The 14,264-nt window shown below is 46.2% G+C and overlaps 1 protein-coding gene across 1 annotated transcript in view; it reads left to right on the top strand.

Moving 5' to 3' along the window:
* LMBRD1 (LMBR1 domain containing 1) overlaps positions 1–14,264 on the top strand; it is a 233,313-nt gene that overhangs the window by 55,840 nt on the left and 163,209 nt on the right. The window contains exons 4-5 of the mRNA XM_006263155.3: positions 2,604–2,701; positions 5,714–5,781. Of these exons, the coding sequence (XP_006263217.1) occupies positions 2,604–2,701; positions 5,714–5,781 (166 nt within the window). The remainder of the gene's footprint in view (positions 1–2,603; positions 2,702–5,713; positions 5,782–14,264) is intronic.

Raw genomic sequence — 14,264 nt, 5'->3', positions numbered from 1 at the left:
CTAAATTATTCCCATGTGGTGGCTAGCGATTGGCTTGCTAGCCGTATAAGAGGCTTGAGCGGTTTCCGCCCAAGTTGGAGGACTCCACAACCATCTAGTGGAGGAGGAGGACTTCACGTCTTGTGAAGAACTCTAAGCGCTGTGGAGCCTAATGGACCCAGCGTGTGCTTTAAGAAGGCTATAGAGGTCTGATCAACCTCTGGCCTCTCCCCGTCGCTGAGTGCGATCCCTCGACGAACCCCTTCCCTGCGCGCTTGTTCCACGGAGCCTAGCAAGCTTGTGTGTGTGTGTGTGTGTGTGTGTGTGTGTATCCAGAGCTCTGTCCGAGTTATTTCAAGAGGCTCGAGTTTTCTGCGGGTCTTGTTCGAGTTCATGTTGTGGAGCCTAGCAAACTCCACGTGTCTGTCTGTAACTGCAATGCAAGCAAGTTTTTTCTGCCTGCACCGTGACCATCTACAGCATAAGTAAAATAATCTTTAATCAACTGCGATGCGTCCATGCCTAATTCTAGTCCGCCGGCCTGCATTCCCCGACGTGCGTGCCAGGGCTGCTGGCCACAGCCTGCCATGCGCCCCCAAGGGCCTCAGACTGCTCCTGGCGCGCACAGGTACAAGCAGTTGTCTTGGACTACTGCCTGAGGGGAAAAGTGAAGGGATATTGCATTCCCCCCCCCCCCCCCCCCCCAGGAGAAGGCCTTTGTCCCTGCATCATACAGATGTTCACACCGATTTTTGTCCTGCTTCAAGTACCTATGAAGTATGCTGGATAAAATACGCTAACGGTTGTCAGGGTATATGAGTTGTGGTGATGGTTGTTTTGGTGGTTTTTAATTCCAGGACATAACTGTAAGTTAGTTGTAGCTCATTTAACTTTAATTGTGGTTCATTCTAGGGAAAAGGCTGTAAGGCTATGTGCATTCCTTGCCTACCTAATGACAGAAGCAGCAATGCAGCTTAGAAGGGTGTAAAAAGGGTTGTGCAGATCATATCAAGTTGGGATCAGTCAGGACCACCTCAAAGTGCATTTACTGCCTTGAAGGCTATCATTGACAGTGACTGAGAGTGCAGACAGAAGTGACGTTTGCATAGAGCATTTTTCAGGAGCTGACTACAGTCATACCATGACACCTTGTTCATGGCTGCAAAGCATTTTAAGTGGCTAATTAACCCTCATCAAATGAGGGATCAGATGAAGGTGCTCCACTTTGACCCTATGCAACAGAGCACCTACACATATGCTGGATACCTGTTCTGACATTATTCTGTGTGCTAATTAGCACATTTCAGAGTAGACTGATGCCAGCAGCCTCTGTCATGTATGTTCAGTATCCCTGCTTTTCAAAATGGTGCTAGGTGTGTTTTAACTAAACCTTGTCAAATGAGTCTTAGTTAAAGTTCCCTTGACACCATTTTGAAGTGTGGGACACTGAATACATGTGATGCTGTGGGTGTTTTAATTAGAGCAGGTCCCAAGAGCCACTCTAAAGTGTCTTCTCTCTCCCTTGCCCCAGAGCACTTGTAAAGATGCCTAGAAGTTCCTGAAGCTGCTCCAGTCTGTGATTGGGGCTAGGCTGATGCAGCCTGTGCTGTGTTCGGGAAGGGAGGGGGAATAAGTTTGCAGGCTTGGGTTTGCCTGGCCTGAGCTGGGGGGAGGGGGTGGGGTGAAGATGGATTAGAGCCTCCCTGCAATGTGGGCCATCTTCCCCACCCCCCTCCCCCCACCGGCCCGCTTGCCCAGCCTGCAGCTTGCTCCCCCTCCCTTCTTGCAGGTAGCATGTGGGGGTGGGGGCTGCAGGCTGGATCTTTGGGTTCAATCAACTCCAAAGTAGAGCTCTTTATTTTTTTTTCTTCTCCCCTCCCACTGACCTAACAAGTAAACATCTGTTGGGTTGGGGTCCTCTACCTTGTGGTGCTTTATATAAAGTGCCATGAGTTAGTGGGGGGGCTGCATGTCTGTCAGCATCCAAAGTAACTGGCAATCTCTTTTGATGTTTCTGGTTTGATCTTCCAAATGTTGATGGGGGAGGGAGGAGGTGCAGTTGATCCCAATTTGTGTTAACTCCTCCAGAACTTTAGCTTAAAGAAAAAGTTTTGAAACTCTTATGTCTTTAAATTGTGGGAACCCTCTTATTTCCAGATATTGGGAGGAAATTTTGGCTTTTTAAAATGGTAATTTAAATTATTAACTGCCTGAACACTTGAACCCATTCTGAGCACATACTGACAAATGTGAAGTGTTTAGTCATGGGACTCTGCCATCCTTTTTTAACACCTTCTAGTCTAGGGCTACTGGAGATTTTAAGCTGTTTCAGGACTAGGTTAGGTCCATACCTGCCCTGTGCACATATCTGGGGGGTATGGGTTCCCTTTGCCTGCCTGGGAGTGTGCACACCCATGGGGGCGGGGAGCCAGGCTCTCTGTTCTGCTGCAGCAGCCACCTCATGGATGGCAGCCAGGATTTGGGTGCTGCTGCAGGGGGCTGCTGACCTAAGCCACATCCCCCCGCCCCCGATCTGTACTGATTCGGGGGTGGACGGGAACAGACTTCACTTGGTATTTGAGTCAATACAATAACTAATTCTTTTTCTATGTTTTCTTTTCTAGCTTTATACTCAGTCATCCTATTCTGTGTTTTCTTGTGGATCCCTTTTGTCTACTTCTATTATGAGGAGAAGGCAGAAGATGATAGCAACACATGTTCAGTAAGTTTTGTTTACCCTCTTGTAATCTGCATACGACTACTCCATGAACACACATGCAAATAACACTGAAGTCTAGCCAATTAGATTTTTTGCTGGATCATTGAAAATCATTAATTTAAAGAAGTTTAACTTTTTTTCTCTTAATGATTTTTCCAACATGGAAGTAAGACTGCTTAAGTTAAAATGTGAGCTGAACTCCATGTTAGACTCAAAGAGTTCATAAGGGTGGATTGCATAAATGTGTGTATTGTTGAAGTTGTCAACCTGTTAGCTGAAATTTTAAGTTTAGCTTGAAGCCCTTCTCATTGGTAGTAACCACTCCCATTTTCAATATGTAGGAAGGCCTTTTTTGTTCATCTATGATGAGGTGACTAGCATTGTGGATGTGGGGAGACCAGTGCATGTGTTGTACCTTGATTTTTAGCAAGGCTTTTGATATAGTCTCCCACAGCTTGCCTGCAAGGATGTTAAGGAAGTAAGAGCTAGATGAATGGGACTATAAGGTGTATAGAAAACTGGCTGGAGCATTAGGCTTGGAGAGTACTAATCAATGGCTCAATACTTAGTTGGTAGCTGGTATCAAGTGGAGTGCCCCAAGGGACAGTCCTGGAGCTGGTTTTGTTCACTGTTTTCATCAAACATCTGGAAGATGGCATAGAGTACACCCTTAGCAAGCTTGCAGGTGACACCAAGCTGGAAGGAGTAATAGATACCCTGGAGGATAGGGCTGGGATTCAGAGTGACCTGGACAAATTGGAGGATTGGGCCAGAAAGAAGCTCATGAGGTTCAACAAGGATAAGTGCGAAGTCCTGACTTAAGACGGAACAATCCCATGCACAAGGACAGGCTGGGGCCCGACTAGCTGGGCAGCAGCTCTGCAGAAAAGGACCTGGGTGTTACAGTGGACAATATGCTGAATGAGCCAGCAGTGTGCCTTTTTGTTGCAAAGAAGGCTAACGGCATACTGGGCTGCATTGGTAGGAATGTTGCCAGCAGGTCAAAAGAAGTGATTATTCCCCTCTATTCAACACCGGTGAGGTCATGTCTGGAGTACTGTGTTCGGTTTGGGCCCCCCACTACAGAAAGGATGTGGACAAACGAGAGAGCCCAGCAGAAGGCAACAAAAATGGTTCAGGGGCTAAGGCATGTGACTTGTGAGGAGAGGCTGAGGGAACTGGGTTCTAATTTAGTGAAGAGAAGATCGAGAAGGGATTTAATAGCAGCCTTCAGCTACCTGAAAGGAGATTTGAAAGAGGATGGGGCTAGACTGTTCTTACTAGGTGTGCACTGATTTAAAGATTTTTTTTTTGGCTGATACCAATCCCATAGCTGATTTTATAGGAATGCAGCCTGTCAACTTGGAGAGCAGAATCTTGTCAGTAAGTCTGTAGAGGGGAATGGGTATAGGGGGATGGATTGAGGCTCCCCACAGTGAGGGAGGGAGTAGAGCAGGCGCTGCCCAGCCAGGCAGTGAATGTGACCACGGTGCGTGGGGCAGAGCTGTGGGTGGCTGGAGGAGTGGTGGGTGGGTGGCTCCCTGCCACTACATGTACCCCAGGGGGAGGCATGGCAGGATATGTGCCCCACGTGGATTTGTGTGTAGGGCAGAGGTGGACTACCTGCTGCAGGTTCAGGGCCAGGAGCTGCACCAGCCTTCTCCTGGTGGGGGTGCTGGGCTGGGACTGTGTGTTCAGAGCAGATTTAGCTGTGTGGGGTGGGTGGCAGTGCTAGGAGGGAGGGCTATGGGGGGCTACAGGGAGCCTCCCCTAGTGCCACTGTGGCCCACCCCGTGCAGCTTAGTCTGCCCCGAGCACAGCCCCAGCCCAGCCCCACACTCCTGGAAGAGGCTGGTGCAACCCTTTTGTCCCGAGCCTGCATTGGGCAGCCAGCCTCTTCCCTGCACACACATCTGGGGAAGGCACATGCCCCCGTTAGGGGTGCATGCAGCAGCAGAGCCATCCACCCCCTGCCCACCTCCTTGTACCACCCCCCCCCCCCCCCCCCCCCCAGATGAGCTGCCATGCCCCACAGTCACATAGACTGCCTTGGCTGGGCTGCCCCAGCCCCACTCCTTCCTTCACCAGGGGGCCTTGATCTGGTCCCCCATGCCCCTGCCCTCCCCCAACAAATTCACCAGTTGCATGCTGTTCTCCAAGCCACCAGACCTGCATTCCTGGCCACATGGATGCTGCGGCTGCATGCATGCATGCAATGCTTATTGGTGACATTATTGGCAATCAGCTTGCTTTTTTTTTTTTCCAACGTTAACTTTCCTGTTGGTGCCGATCTGATATGTGACCTGATACATCAGTGCACCTCTAGTTCTCAGTGGTGGCAGATGGCAGAACAAGGAGCAATGGTCTCAAGTTGCAGCAAGGCAAGTTTAAGTTAGCTATATTTAGGAGAACTTTCTCAATAGGAGGGTAGTAAAACAGTGGAACAGCAGATTACCCAGCGAGGTGGTGGAATCTCCATCCTTGGAAGTTTTTCAAGACCCAGCTAGACAAAGCTTTGGCTGGTATGATCTAGTTGGGTATGATCCTGCTTTTGAATAGGGGGTTGGACCAGATGACCTCCAGAAGGCCCTTCCAACCCTAATTTTGTATGATTCTGTGTTTTGTTTTTTGTTTTTTTTCAGTTGCTTCATGTCCACCTCTAAACAGAGGCTTCTTGTCATGTTTCCACTACAAGCAAAATAGGGAAAGTCACTGTTTACACCATTGAATAATATAACCAATATGGCCAGAGTACTTCTATTTCCATTGCCAACAGCTTGGGTAGAACTTAATGACTGATATCCCTTAATGACAAACTGCAAGATTTGCATCTGAAGTGAACCTTAATTCTTAATATGCTGCTTCACTGAATTCCATGTAAATCTTTTAAGTGTGTTTTTAAAAAAAAAAAAAAAGTCATGCAAAATGTGTAATGTAACTTTACTTGGATTTGTTTGGTCAAATGCTTTTTAGTTTCATTATGTCAAATAAACTAATGTTTGCTTTGGTCTACAGCAGGTCAAAACTGCACTCAAGTATTCTCTGGGGTTTCTTGTGGTGTGCACAGTTCTTCTTTTAATTGGGTAAGTACAGACCTTTCTATGTATTGGAGACAAAGATAGATCAGATTGATTATTTTTTATTACTAAGTATTTATTTCCAACAATAATAATGTATTTTTGGCCTATACAACAATAAGCTTGGGTAGATAGAGTAGATGTTAATTCTTCCAAAGGATCTTTTTAATTTTTTATACTATTCAGCTCTAAGAACATTAAGAATTCCTCAATCTGTTAAATGTGAAACTATTTAGCTTGCTGTATCTTAATGCCTAAACTCCAAGGAACAGAGGTAAAGGTATAAATGCAGGTTTAACTTTACCTTACTTCTGACTGTAACTAAAGACACTCTTATGAGAGACTATACTTTTAAGTTTACAGTTTAAAATAGATAACAACCCTAGTGTATATTAATTTCTAGTTTGTTTACTTTACTTTATAATTTTATGAATTAATCCCTTGATTCAGGAAATCATGCAAGTATTAAGGGTTAAAACTTAATATACTTAATGTTTTCCCAAGCAGGGATTCTTTTTCTTTGTACTGATATAATCATGTAGTCTTGGTTTATTTAATGTACATATACATGTGAATTATGGCACTGGACTAGAAAAGGGCCAATGTAGTGCTCTTGTTTTAAAAAAAAAAAATGAGAAGGGGGCCTCACAGATCTATAAACTGGTTAGGATCACCTCATTACCTGGGAAGTTACTGGAGTGTATTCCAGAGAATGCCATTTGCAAGCATTTAGAGGAGGAAAGGTGATCATAAGCTTGTCAAACATTTGATCTCCTCTTTTTTACTGAAGTAACTACTTGGGTGGATGAAGGGAATGCTGTTGCTATAGTGTTTATCAACTTCAGCAAGGCTTTTGACAGGGTCCTTCCTGCATGACCTTCTCATAAACAAATTGGAGAAATGTGGGCTCGAAGAAAACATCTACTAGGTGGATAGGTAACTGGTTCAGTAGCTGCAAGTCAAAGGTAATTGTGAATAAGTGCATGTCAGAATGCAAGGAGGCTTCAAGTAGAGGCCTGTCCTGGGCCTGGTGCTGTTTAACATGTTTCATTAATAATTTGGATGCTGGCATAGAAAGCTTCTTGAGCAAGTTTGCAGATGACCCAAAACTGACAAGGATTATACACATGTTGGATGATGTGAGTGCAATTCAGAAAGATCTCAACAGAATGGAAAGTTGGGCTAGAGATAACAGGATGAAGTTACATGAGAAAAAATTAAAAGGTGCTACATTTTGGGAGGAATAATCAAAAAACACAAATGCAAACTGGGGGACACCTGGCTGGATGACAGCACTGTGGAAATGGGACTTGGGAGTCCTGGTAGGCCACAGACTCGGTATGAATCGTAGTGTGATGTAGCCACACGAGGCAAATGCGATTTTTGGGATGCGTCAATAAAAGCATTAGACGCAAGATGTGGGAGGTGATAGTGCTTCTACTTGGCACTGGTTAAACCTCATGTAGAGCACTGGGTGCAGTTCTAGGCTCCACATTTTAAAAAGATGTGGAAATGTTAGGGGAGATCCAGAGGTGGGCAATGAAGATGATCAAGGATTTAGAAGGCAAGCTGTATGTGAGGGGGCTGAAGGAGCTAAGCATGTTCAACTTGTGGAAAAGGTGCAGAGGGGACATGAGAGCAGTCTTCAAACACTTGAAGGGCTGCCACAAAGAAGAGGGAAAGGACCTTTTTTTTCTCTTGCTGCAGAAGATGATGTGAACCAATGGCTTGAATTTGCAGCAAAATAAGTAGATTGGCTATCCAGAGAAGCCTTGTCTCACATCTAGAACAGTGAGGCAGTGGAATAAAACTGCTAGGGAAGCTGTAGACCCTCCATCATTGAGGTATTCAAGAAGAGGCTGTGGATGACTTGGGCATACCTATATCTATATTTTAATTTCTCCGTGCCTCTGAGCTTTGCTGGTCGGCCCTGCACCCTCCCCTTCCTCACCTCTCTCACTTTAATTTTTTTTTCTGCTCCATGCCTTGATGATATTTAAGCCTTCCTCAAGAGTCATCCACCATTTGGCTACAGCCAAGGCTGGGGATTTTGACTGGGGTGTGCCAGTGCTCCTACTGGGCCCAAAGCGAGAGTTACCTGCCTAGCGGGTCTTGCTTGTCCACTCGGGGTCAAACTGATTGCCATGTTTGGGGTCAGGAAGGAATTTTACTCCATCGTCAGATTGGTATGCTATGGATTGTGGGGTGTTTTGCTGCCTTCTGCAGTGGGGGTATGGCTTCTTTACCGGGGATCTCTTGAGCATATGTTGACATTTCATAATAGCAGCATGCTTGCTGCTGTGGTTCCCCCTGCTTTATCTGTGGTAAGTTAGTGTTAATGTCTGTGTTGTCAGGGTTGACAATCTTTTATATGGAGTTTTGACTATGGATTGTTTAAGTTAGTTTGGATACGGATTATCTCCCTTTAGGAAGGGGATGGACTAGACCTCTGGAGGTCCCTTCCAGACCTACTTTTCTGTGACTCCCATGGTTCATATTAGGGGTCCACCAATGAAGATTTTCTTGGCTGATACCAATAACTGATTATTAACCAACCATATTGGCTGATGCTGATCCAATAACCAATTTACTTTTACAATGTAAGGCATTTGGCATTTTAAATTACTGACATTTAAATAAACTTTTTGGGGGGGGCACTCTCTCCAGGAGCCTCCTGCTTCACGTGCATCAGCATCCCAACGCTTAAATGGTGAATGAGGGTGCTTGAACTAAAAATCATCGAATGAGCTTTAATTAAAGTGCTGCTGCCACCATTTTTAAGCATGGGGACACTAAGTGGAGTAGGATGAGTGTGGATGCAGGCTACCCACTGTGAGATTGGGTCTCTCTGCTCTGCTGCCTTTGCCCTGGGAGCCCCACACTGGCTGTAACTCTGCTTGCTCAGCAATGGGAGGCACAACTTGCTGCATCCTGAGAGGCAGCAGAGACCCATGCCCGCATCCACCCTGCGCACAAAATTGGGAGGGGTGGGGGCACATGCCTCCCCTGGGGGTGCACGCAGTGGTGGGGAGCTGCCTCCCATGTCCCCTGGACAAACTGCCTGTGGCTCCATCCCATTTTGGCTCTGGATCCCATGCACCACCCTGGCTGGGCGGTGCCCCCCAGCCCATGCCTCACTTTCTTCCTCATTGTGGGGGCTTCTGAAGCTTTCCCCCTCACATGCCCCTTCTATTCATAGACTTACCTGCAGGGAGCTGCTCTCCATGCTGCCTGACTATATTCCTGGCCATGTCCATTACAGCTGTGTGAAACAGCTGTGTTTTGATTTGGTTTTAAGATTCCTCCGTTTTGGAGGAAGGGGATTCATTTTGGTGTTTTGGATCACTGTCCATTTTGGTATTTTGTTTCAGCCAAATCTGTTATGAGGATTGGCTCTGCCAAATCTTCAAATTTGTTTTGAACAGGCTGCAAGGGAAGCTTTGCACAGCCCTACCCACCCCGATGGGGCTTGGGGCCAGGGGCTGCAGGGTCCCAGTGGGAAGCAGGATGGGGCCATGGGTGGCTTGTTCAGGCGAGGGGAAGGGCTGTTGCTTTCCATGCAGGCAAGGAGACCCCCGCATGGATCTCCGATCCCTGCCATGCTGGGTCACAGGGCAGGGAAATAATGCAGAGCAGTGAGCAAGTCTGCTGGTCCCTGCCATGCAACTGCTCCACAGGGAGCAGATATCTGTGCCAGGGTTTCTTCCCCACTGCTGCCAACCCTGGGTTGCACTGGAGACATGGGGCTGTGCAGGGCAGACGGTGGTGGGGAAGAAACCCTGGCACAGCTTTCTGCTCCCTGTGGAGGCAGGGTGCGCAGCAGGGATTCCCCAGCTCTTCCTGGGGGGCGCAGGGCCCCGGATCTCCGTGCTGGGTTTCAGCAGGCTGGAGTCCATGACAGCACCTGTCTTCCCGGTATTCTGCCACTGGCCCCAGCCTGTGGTGGCAGCCTGCTGAAACCCCATGCACAGATCAGGGGCCTGTGCCCTCTGGGAAGAGCTGGGGAAATGATCAGAGAGCTGGGAAATCGAACCAGGAGCTAGATATCAATATTGGAGCAATCCTTCCTCCCCTCTTTCCCCTGCTGCCTCCTTAGTTTTTGCTTCCCTGCAAGCCTGGCTCCGAAACTCCAAAATTCTCCGAAACGTTTTTGAAACGTTTCGGAGCCTTCTGTCTTGATTCGGATTGGGTGTTTTGGGCACAGAAGTGACCTGAAACGGCTGCCAAAATTTTGCACAGCCCTAATGTCCATGCATGTGGTCACACATGTGCACATGGTGCCCCCTGTGTCTTGCTCCTGGCAGCCCCAAGTGCAAGGCCCCTTGTAGGCTAGAATGCTGCCTGCCTGCAAGGTGAAACCTGTTGCTTCTTAAGGGAACTGAGGCACCCGGGGGCCATGGTCCCACAGGGAAGAAGGAACCCAGGTGTCCAAGGCCCTGGCCAGAAGGCAGAATTATTGGTAAACATTGGCTACAATGGCCTAAAAAAGCCAATAGCAAATTAATGCAATTTCCCTCTTTATTAGCACTGATCCAGTAGGCAACCAATATATTGCTGCGTCTCTTAGTTCATACTATGTTTGATTGGCATAAGTTCAGGCTGTATACATTATGCCAGTGAGGGAACAATTTTTTTTTTAAATTATCCATTGAAAAGCAGGAATCAAAATCCTGCTTATTTCACTTCTAGTAATTAGTTCAGACTTACTGAGGAGAATTGGCCATTAAAACATGAAAAACGAAATGTTTTTAAGGTGTGCTGAAAACCAGATTTTTAGTTCTGAGGTCTTGACAGATTCAGCAAATCCAGTAACTGTTGGAGACATGGCAAAACTCTCCCTATTTCTGCCCATGAATGTGATTTAATTTATTTAATTTTGTGTATGTATTTCTTTTTTAATAACCCGGTATTCAGTTTTACTGAATACTATTTTGGAGTACTGTTGGAGTTTTGGAATACTATTGGTTATTCTTGTGGTAAGAGGATGACAAAAATTGGAAAGGATTCTCAAACGTTTTTAGAAATGATTTGGAAATAGGAAAATTTCATCTTGAGACAAAGTTCAGCCCTTCAATTTTTAAGAGTAGTGGTTTTTGATGTGGAAATGCGTAGTGTAGTAGTCATGGAGTACTGATGTTTGTTTTATTAAAGTATAACATTGCAGCCTGAATTTTTTTTTAAAGCTATTCAGATTTCAGATTAAAAAAAATTGTTATTGAGTGTAGCTAATTTTAGTAAAAAAAAAAAACTAGAACTACTTGCCGGTAGGTAGCTAGAGGCACTATCTGTCTACTGTATTTACTGAAATCAAAGATCTGTTTTGTAGCTTGCTTTTCCCTGATCAGAAGTGGGGAGGTTCAAGTATTGGCCCTGGGGCAGGTGATGGTAATTCAATTCCATCTTCAGCTCCACCAGTGCAACTTGAAGTGTGGGGGAGACCATGCGGTCCACCTCCCTTCTCCCAAACTTAAATTTTGGGCTTGGCCTTGTCCCCCCATGCAACCCTCCTAGGTCCTGAGCTCCTACCACTGCTTTTGCCTGCCAAGGTTAGGTCAGGGTTGCAAAACAAAGTTTCTACCCCTTGCCTGCCCTTGCACCTTCCCCTTCCCCTTTCCCTTTCCCTACCTGTGCTCTGGCAGGCTCCATTCCAGCTGCAACCTGGATTACTGAGCACAGCCCCAGCCAGGCCCCGGAGCAGTGGTGCTCCAGGCAGCAGTGAAGGTAGAGCAAAGGTAAGGGGGAATGCAGTGCAGCAGGGGAGGTGGGGAACGCTGGTTGTGGTACGGGGCAGGCAGCAGTTGTGGTGCCAGCCCTGACCTGGATTTGGGGTCAGAGCCAGAGCTGCAGCAGTGCCGTCTGCCACCAGCACTTTGTACTGGATTTGAAGATGAGGGGCTTCCCTCCACACCCCATGCTAAATGGAGAGGAAAAGCCTCGTCCCCTTAATTGAGTAAATACTTTATGTAGATTTATTCTAGTCTAAAATGATTTTTCTGTTGTGAAGAGACATTTTTCTGAGGCTTCCTGCAGTTTTCAGACTTTTGCTTCAAGCTGTTTAACCTGTGACACCTCACTCTTTCCAGCTGCATGTGGAGATTCCTTAAAAACTAACCTGCAGTTTTGCTGCCATGTCTGTGGGGCTGGGCTATAGTTTGCCTCAGTAACATAAACAAGATATTAAAAGTGTCAAAACCCAGTAGTTGAATGCCTATGTCACAGTGGAAAATTTCATTGATTTGATGCCTATAACACAGTGGGAAATTCCGCTATTACATCACAGTGGAATTTCTCAGCACAGTGGAATTTTCCGCTACGGTAGAAAACCCCGGTGCAGTGAAAAGTTCCCGCCAACTTTATGCAAACACGCACGCCACCATTGGCCGGTTATAAATTATTCATACTTGGTGACTAGTAATTGGCTTGCTAGCCATATAGAAGTTGGAGCAGTTTCCGCCCAAGTTGGAGAACTCTGCGCACGTCTCGGAGTGAACTTGGCGGACTGATCACCCACCGACTACTCCCTGTCACCGACCGTCCCGATGTACCCCGTGCCCTGCATGCCCAATAAGCCGTTCACGTCATCTCGTCTTACTCGAGGAGCTCACGTTTGCGACTAATCTAAGTCAGTTCTTCTTCCTATGCTGTATACATCGATGGCGTAAGTAAATAATCTTTGTTCAACCAATACGCTTCAGTGCCTAATTCCGCTCCATCGGTCAAAAGTACCTGCCTGCCGTTTCGGGCTACTGGCCACAGCCTGGCCTGCCACTTGGCTGCCACAAGCTTTAAAGGAAAACCAGCCTATCTTTTATGTAATGTCAGTTGTTTAACCCCAGTGCTATCTGAGAATTGGAGTTTGAAGTGAACTGATATATATGGGGAATGCTTAGCTGCATCAATCAGTTCATGATTGTAGTTTACCAAAGGTAGAGAGAAGAGGTGTCTTTTCTTGCCACAAAGCCCCTTATTTTCTCCACTTGAGTCATACAGTATGCATTGATGTCCAAAGAGTTGCATGAAATTCAGTACAATTTTGTTATATGCACTTAGCATGTTTTTACTAGAAAACAAAGTACACTAGAATAAAAAATAAATAGTAAGTTTGGATGCCCAGTGGCTTATTTGTGTTATACTTCTGAGTCAAACTTTTTACATTTTTAAAATGTTTACTTACAAAGATTCCTAAGCTAAAAACTTGCATGTAGCTTATGCTGCTGCTTTTGTCAGATCATCTAAGGTTTTATTAGCAATTCAGGATCAGGAACATCTGTCTTTCTTTCCAGCCAGTCTTGACATGTAGTGGTAGCCTGGTCCCTTTTTTTGTGTATATCCCCTGAGTATAACTTTTTTTTCCTCTCTAGCAGTGTACCCAGAATTAAGAGTTCATTCTTCTTCTCTTCCCTTGGGGGGAACCTATGAAAGGGTCCCTGTACTATGAGGTTTGGGGTTAGGAGTTGTCAGTGAAAGTTTATGGGCCTACACTACTGTTTGATTGCCCTTAGTCACTCATGCATGTCAGACCTCCCTTTCTGACTGGGATTGCTTACTGGAATGCATCAGCTTCTGGGTTGGGCAAGGGTAGATGTGCTCATCATAGCAAAAAATGAAGGTCATAATTTGATCCAGGTATGTTGCAACAAGATTTTATTTTTAAACCTTTTAGAACTAATCTGTTTCTTTGCTAGTGTCCTTCACCCTACCTTTCTCTACATACTATGGACAATAGTAATAATTCCTGATCAGATCTATCTTCTTTCTTAACTTAAATATTGTGCTGTTGCTTTCTCCTCGGTCTCTCTGAGTTTCGGGCTCTTTCTCTTGGTCCAAATACTAAAATTCTTACCCAAATTCCTATTCTTTTATCTTGAGTAACAAAGTTTCCTGCTTTTTGGCATAACAAATGCCACCATTGAAAATACTGCTCTTAAAACTATGTAGACAACACTTCCACTCTCTACTGCCCAGGGGTTGGTTCTGGCACCAAAGCCAGCTTTCCCTCTGTCCCTCGGGGTGGGACCTTCCTACCCCCAGGGGTTCAATCCTGTGCAAGCAGCCTGCAGAGCACATGCCAGTTAACCAGGTTGCTGGGCATAGACAGGTCTGGTGGGCAGACCCCAAGGTAGGGGGCCAGGCTTGGTCCTTATGAGCTGTGGCTTCCTCCTACTCCTCCTACCTCCAGCCACCCTGGGAAGCACAACCACCACCCCTCAATCCAAACCCCACTCTATTAAAACATGAGACTTCCTTTAATTTACTTCCTCTTGATTTTTTTTTTTTTTCTTTTTAACTTTTTAAATTGATCCTTCAGTAGCTGACTGTTTTCCCCCTTCCCACCAACACTTTTTTCCTCCCAGCTTCATTAACTCTGTGCCCACAACCCACGTCTCGCATACCCCAACCTAGAGTAGGGATAGAAGTCTCCTAGCTCACCAGCTTTCCAGTAGCAATTCACAGCTATACCTCCTAGTCCAGCCCCTGCTGGCCAGCCC

The sequence above is a fragment of the Alligator mississippiensis genome, chromosome 1, assembly GCF_030867095.1.
Source record: "Alligator mississippiensis isolate rAllMis1 chromosome 1, rAllMis1, whole genome shotgun sequence".
Taxonomy (NCBI): Eukaryota; Metazoa; Chordata; order Crocodylia; family Alligatoridae; genus Alligator; species Alligator mississippiensis.
This window is presented reverse-complemented; position numbering and strand designations above follow the sequence as displayed.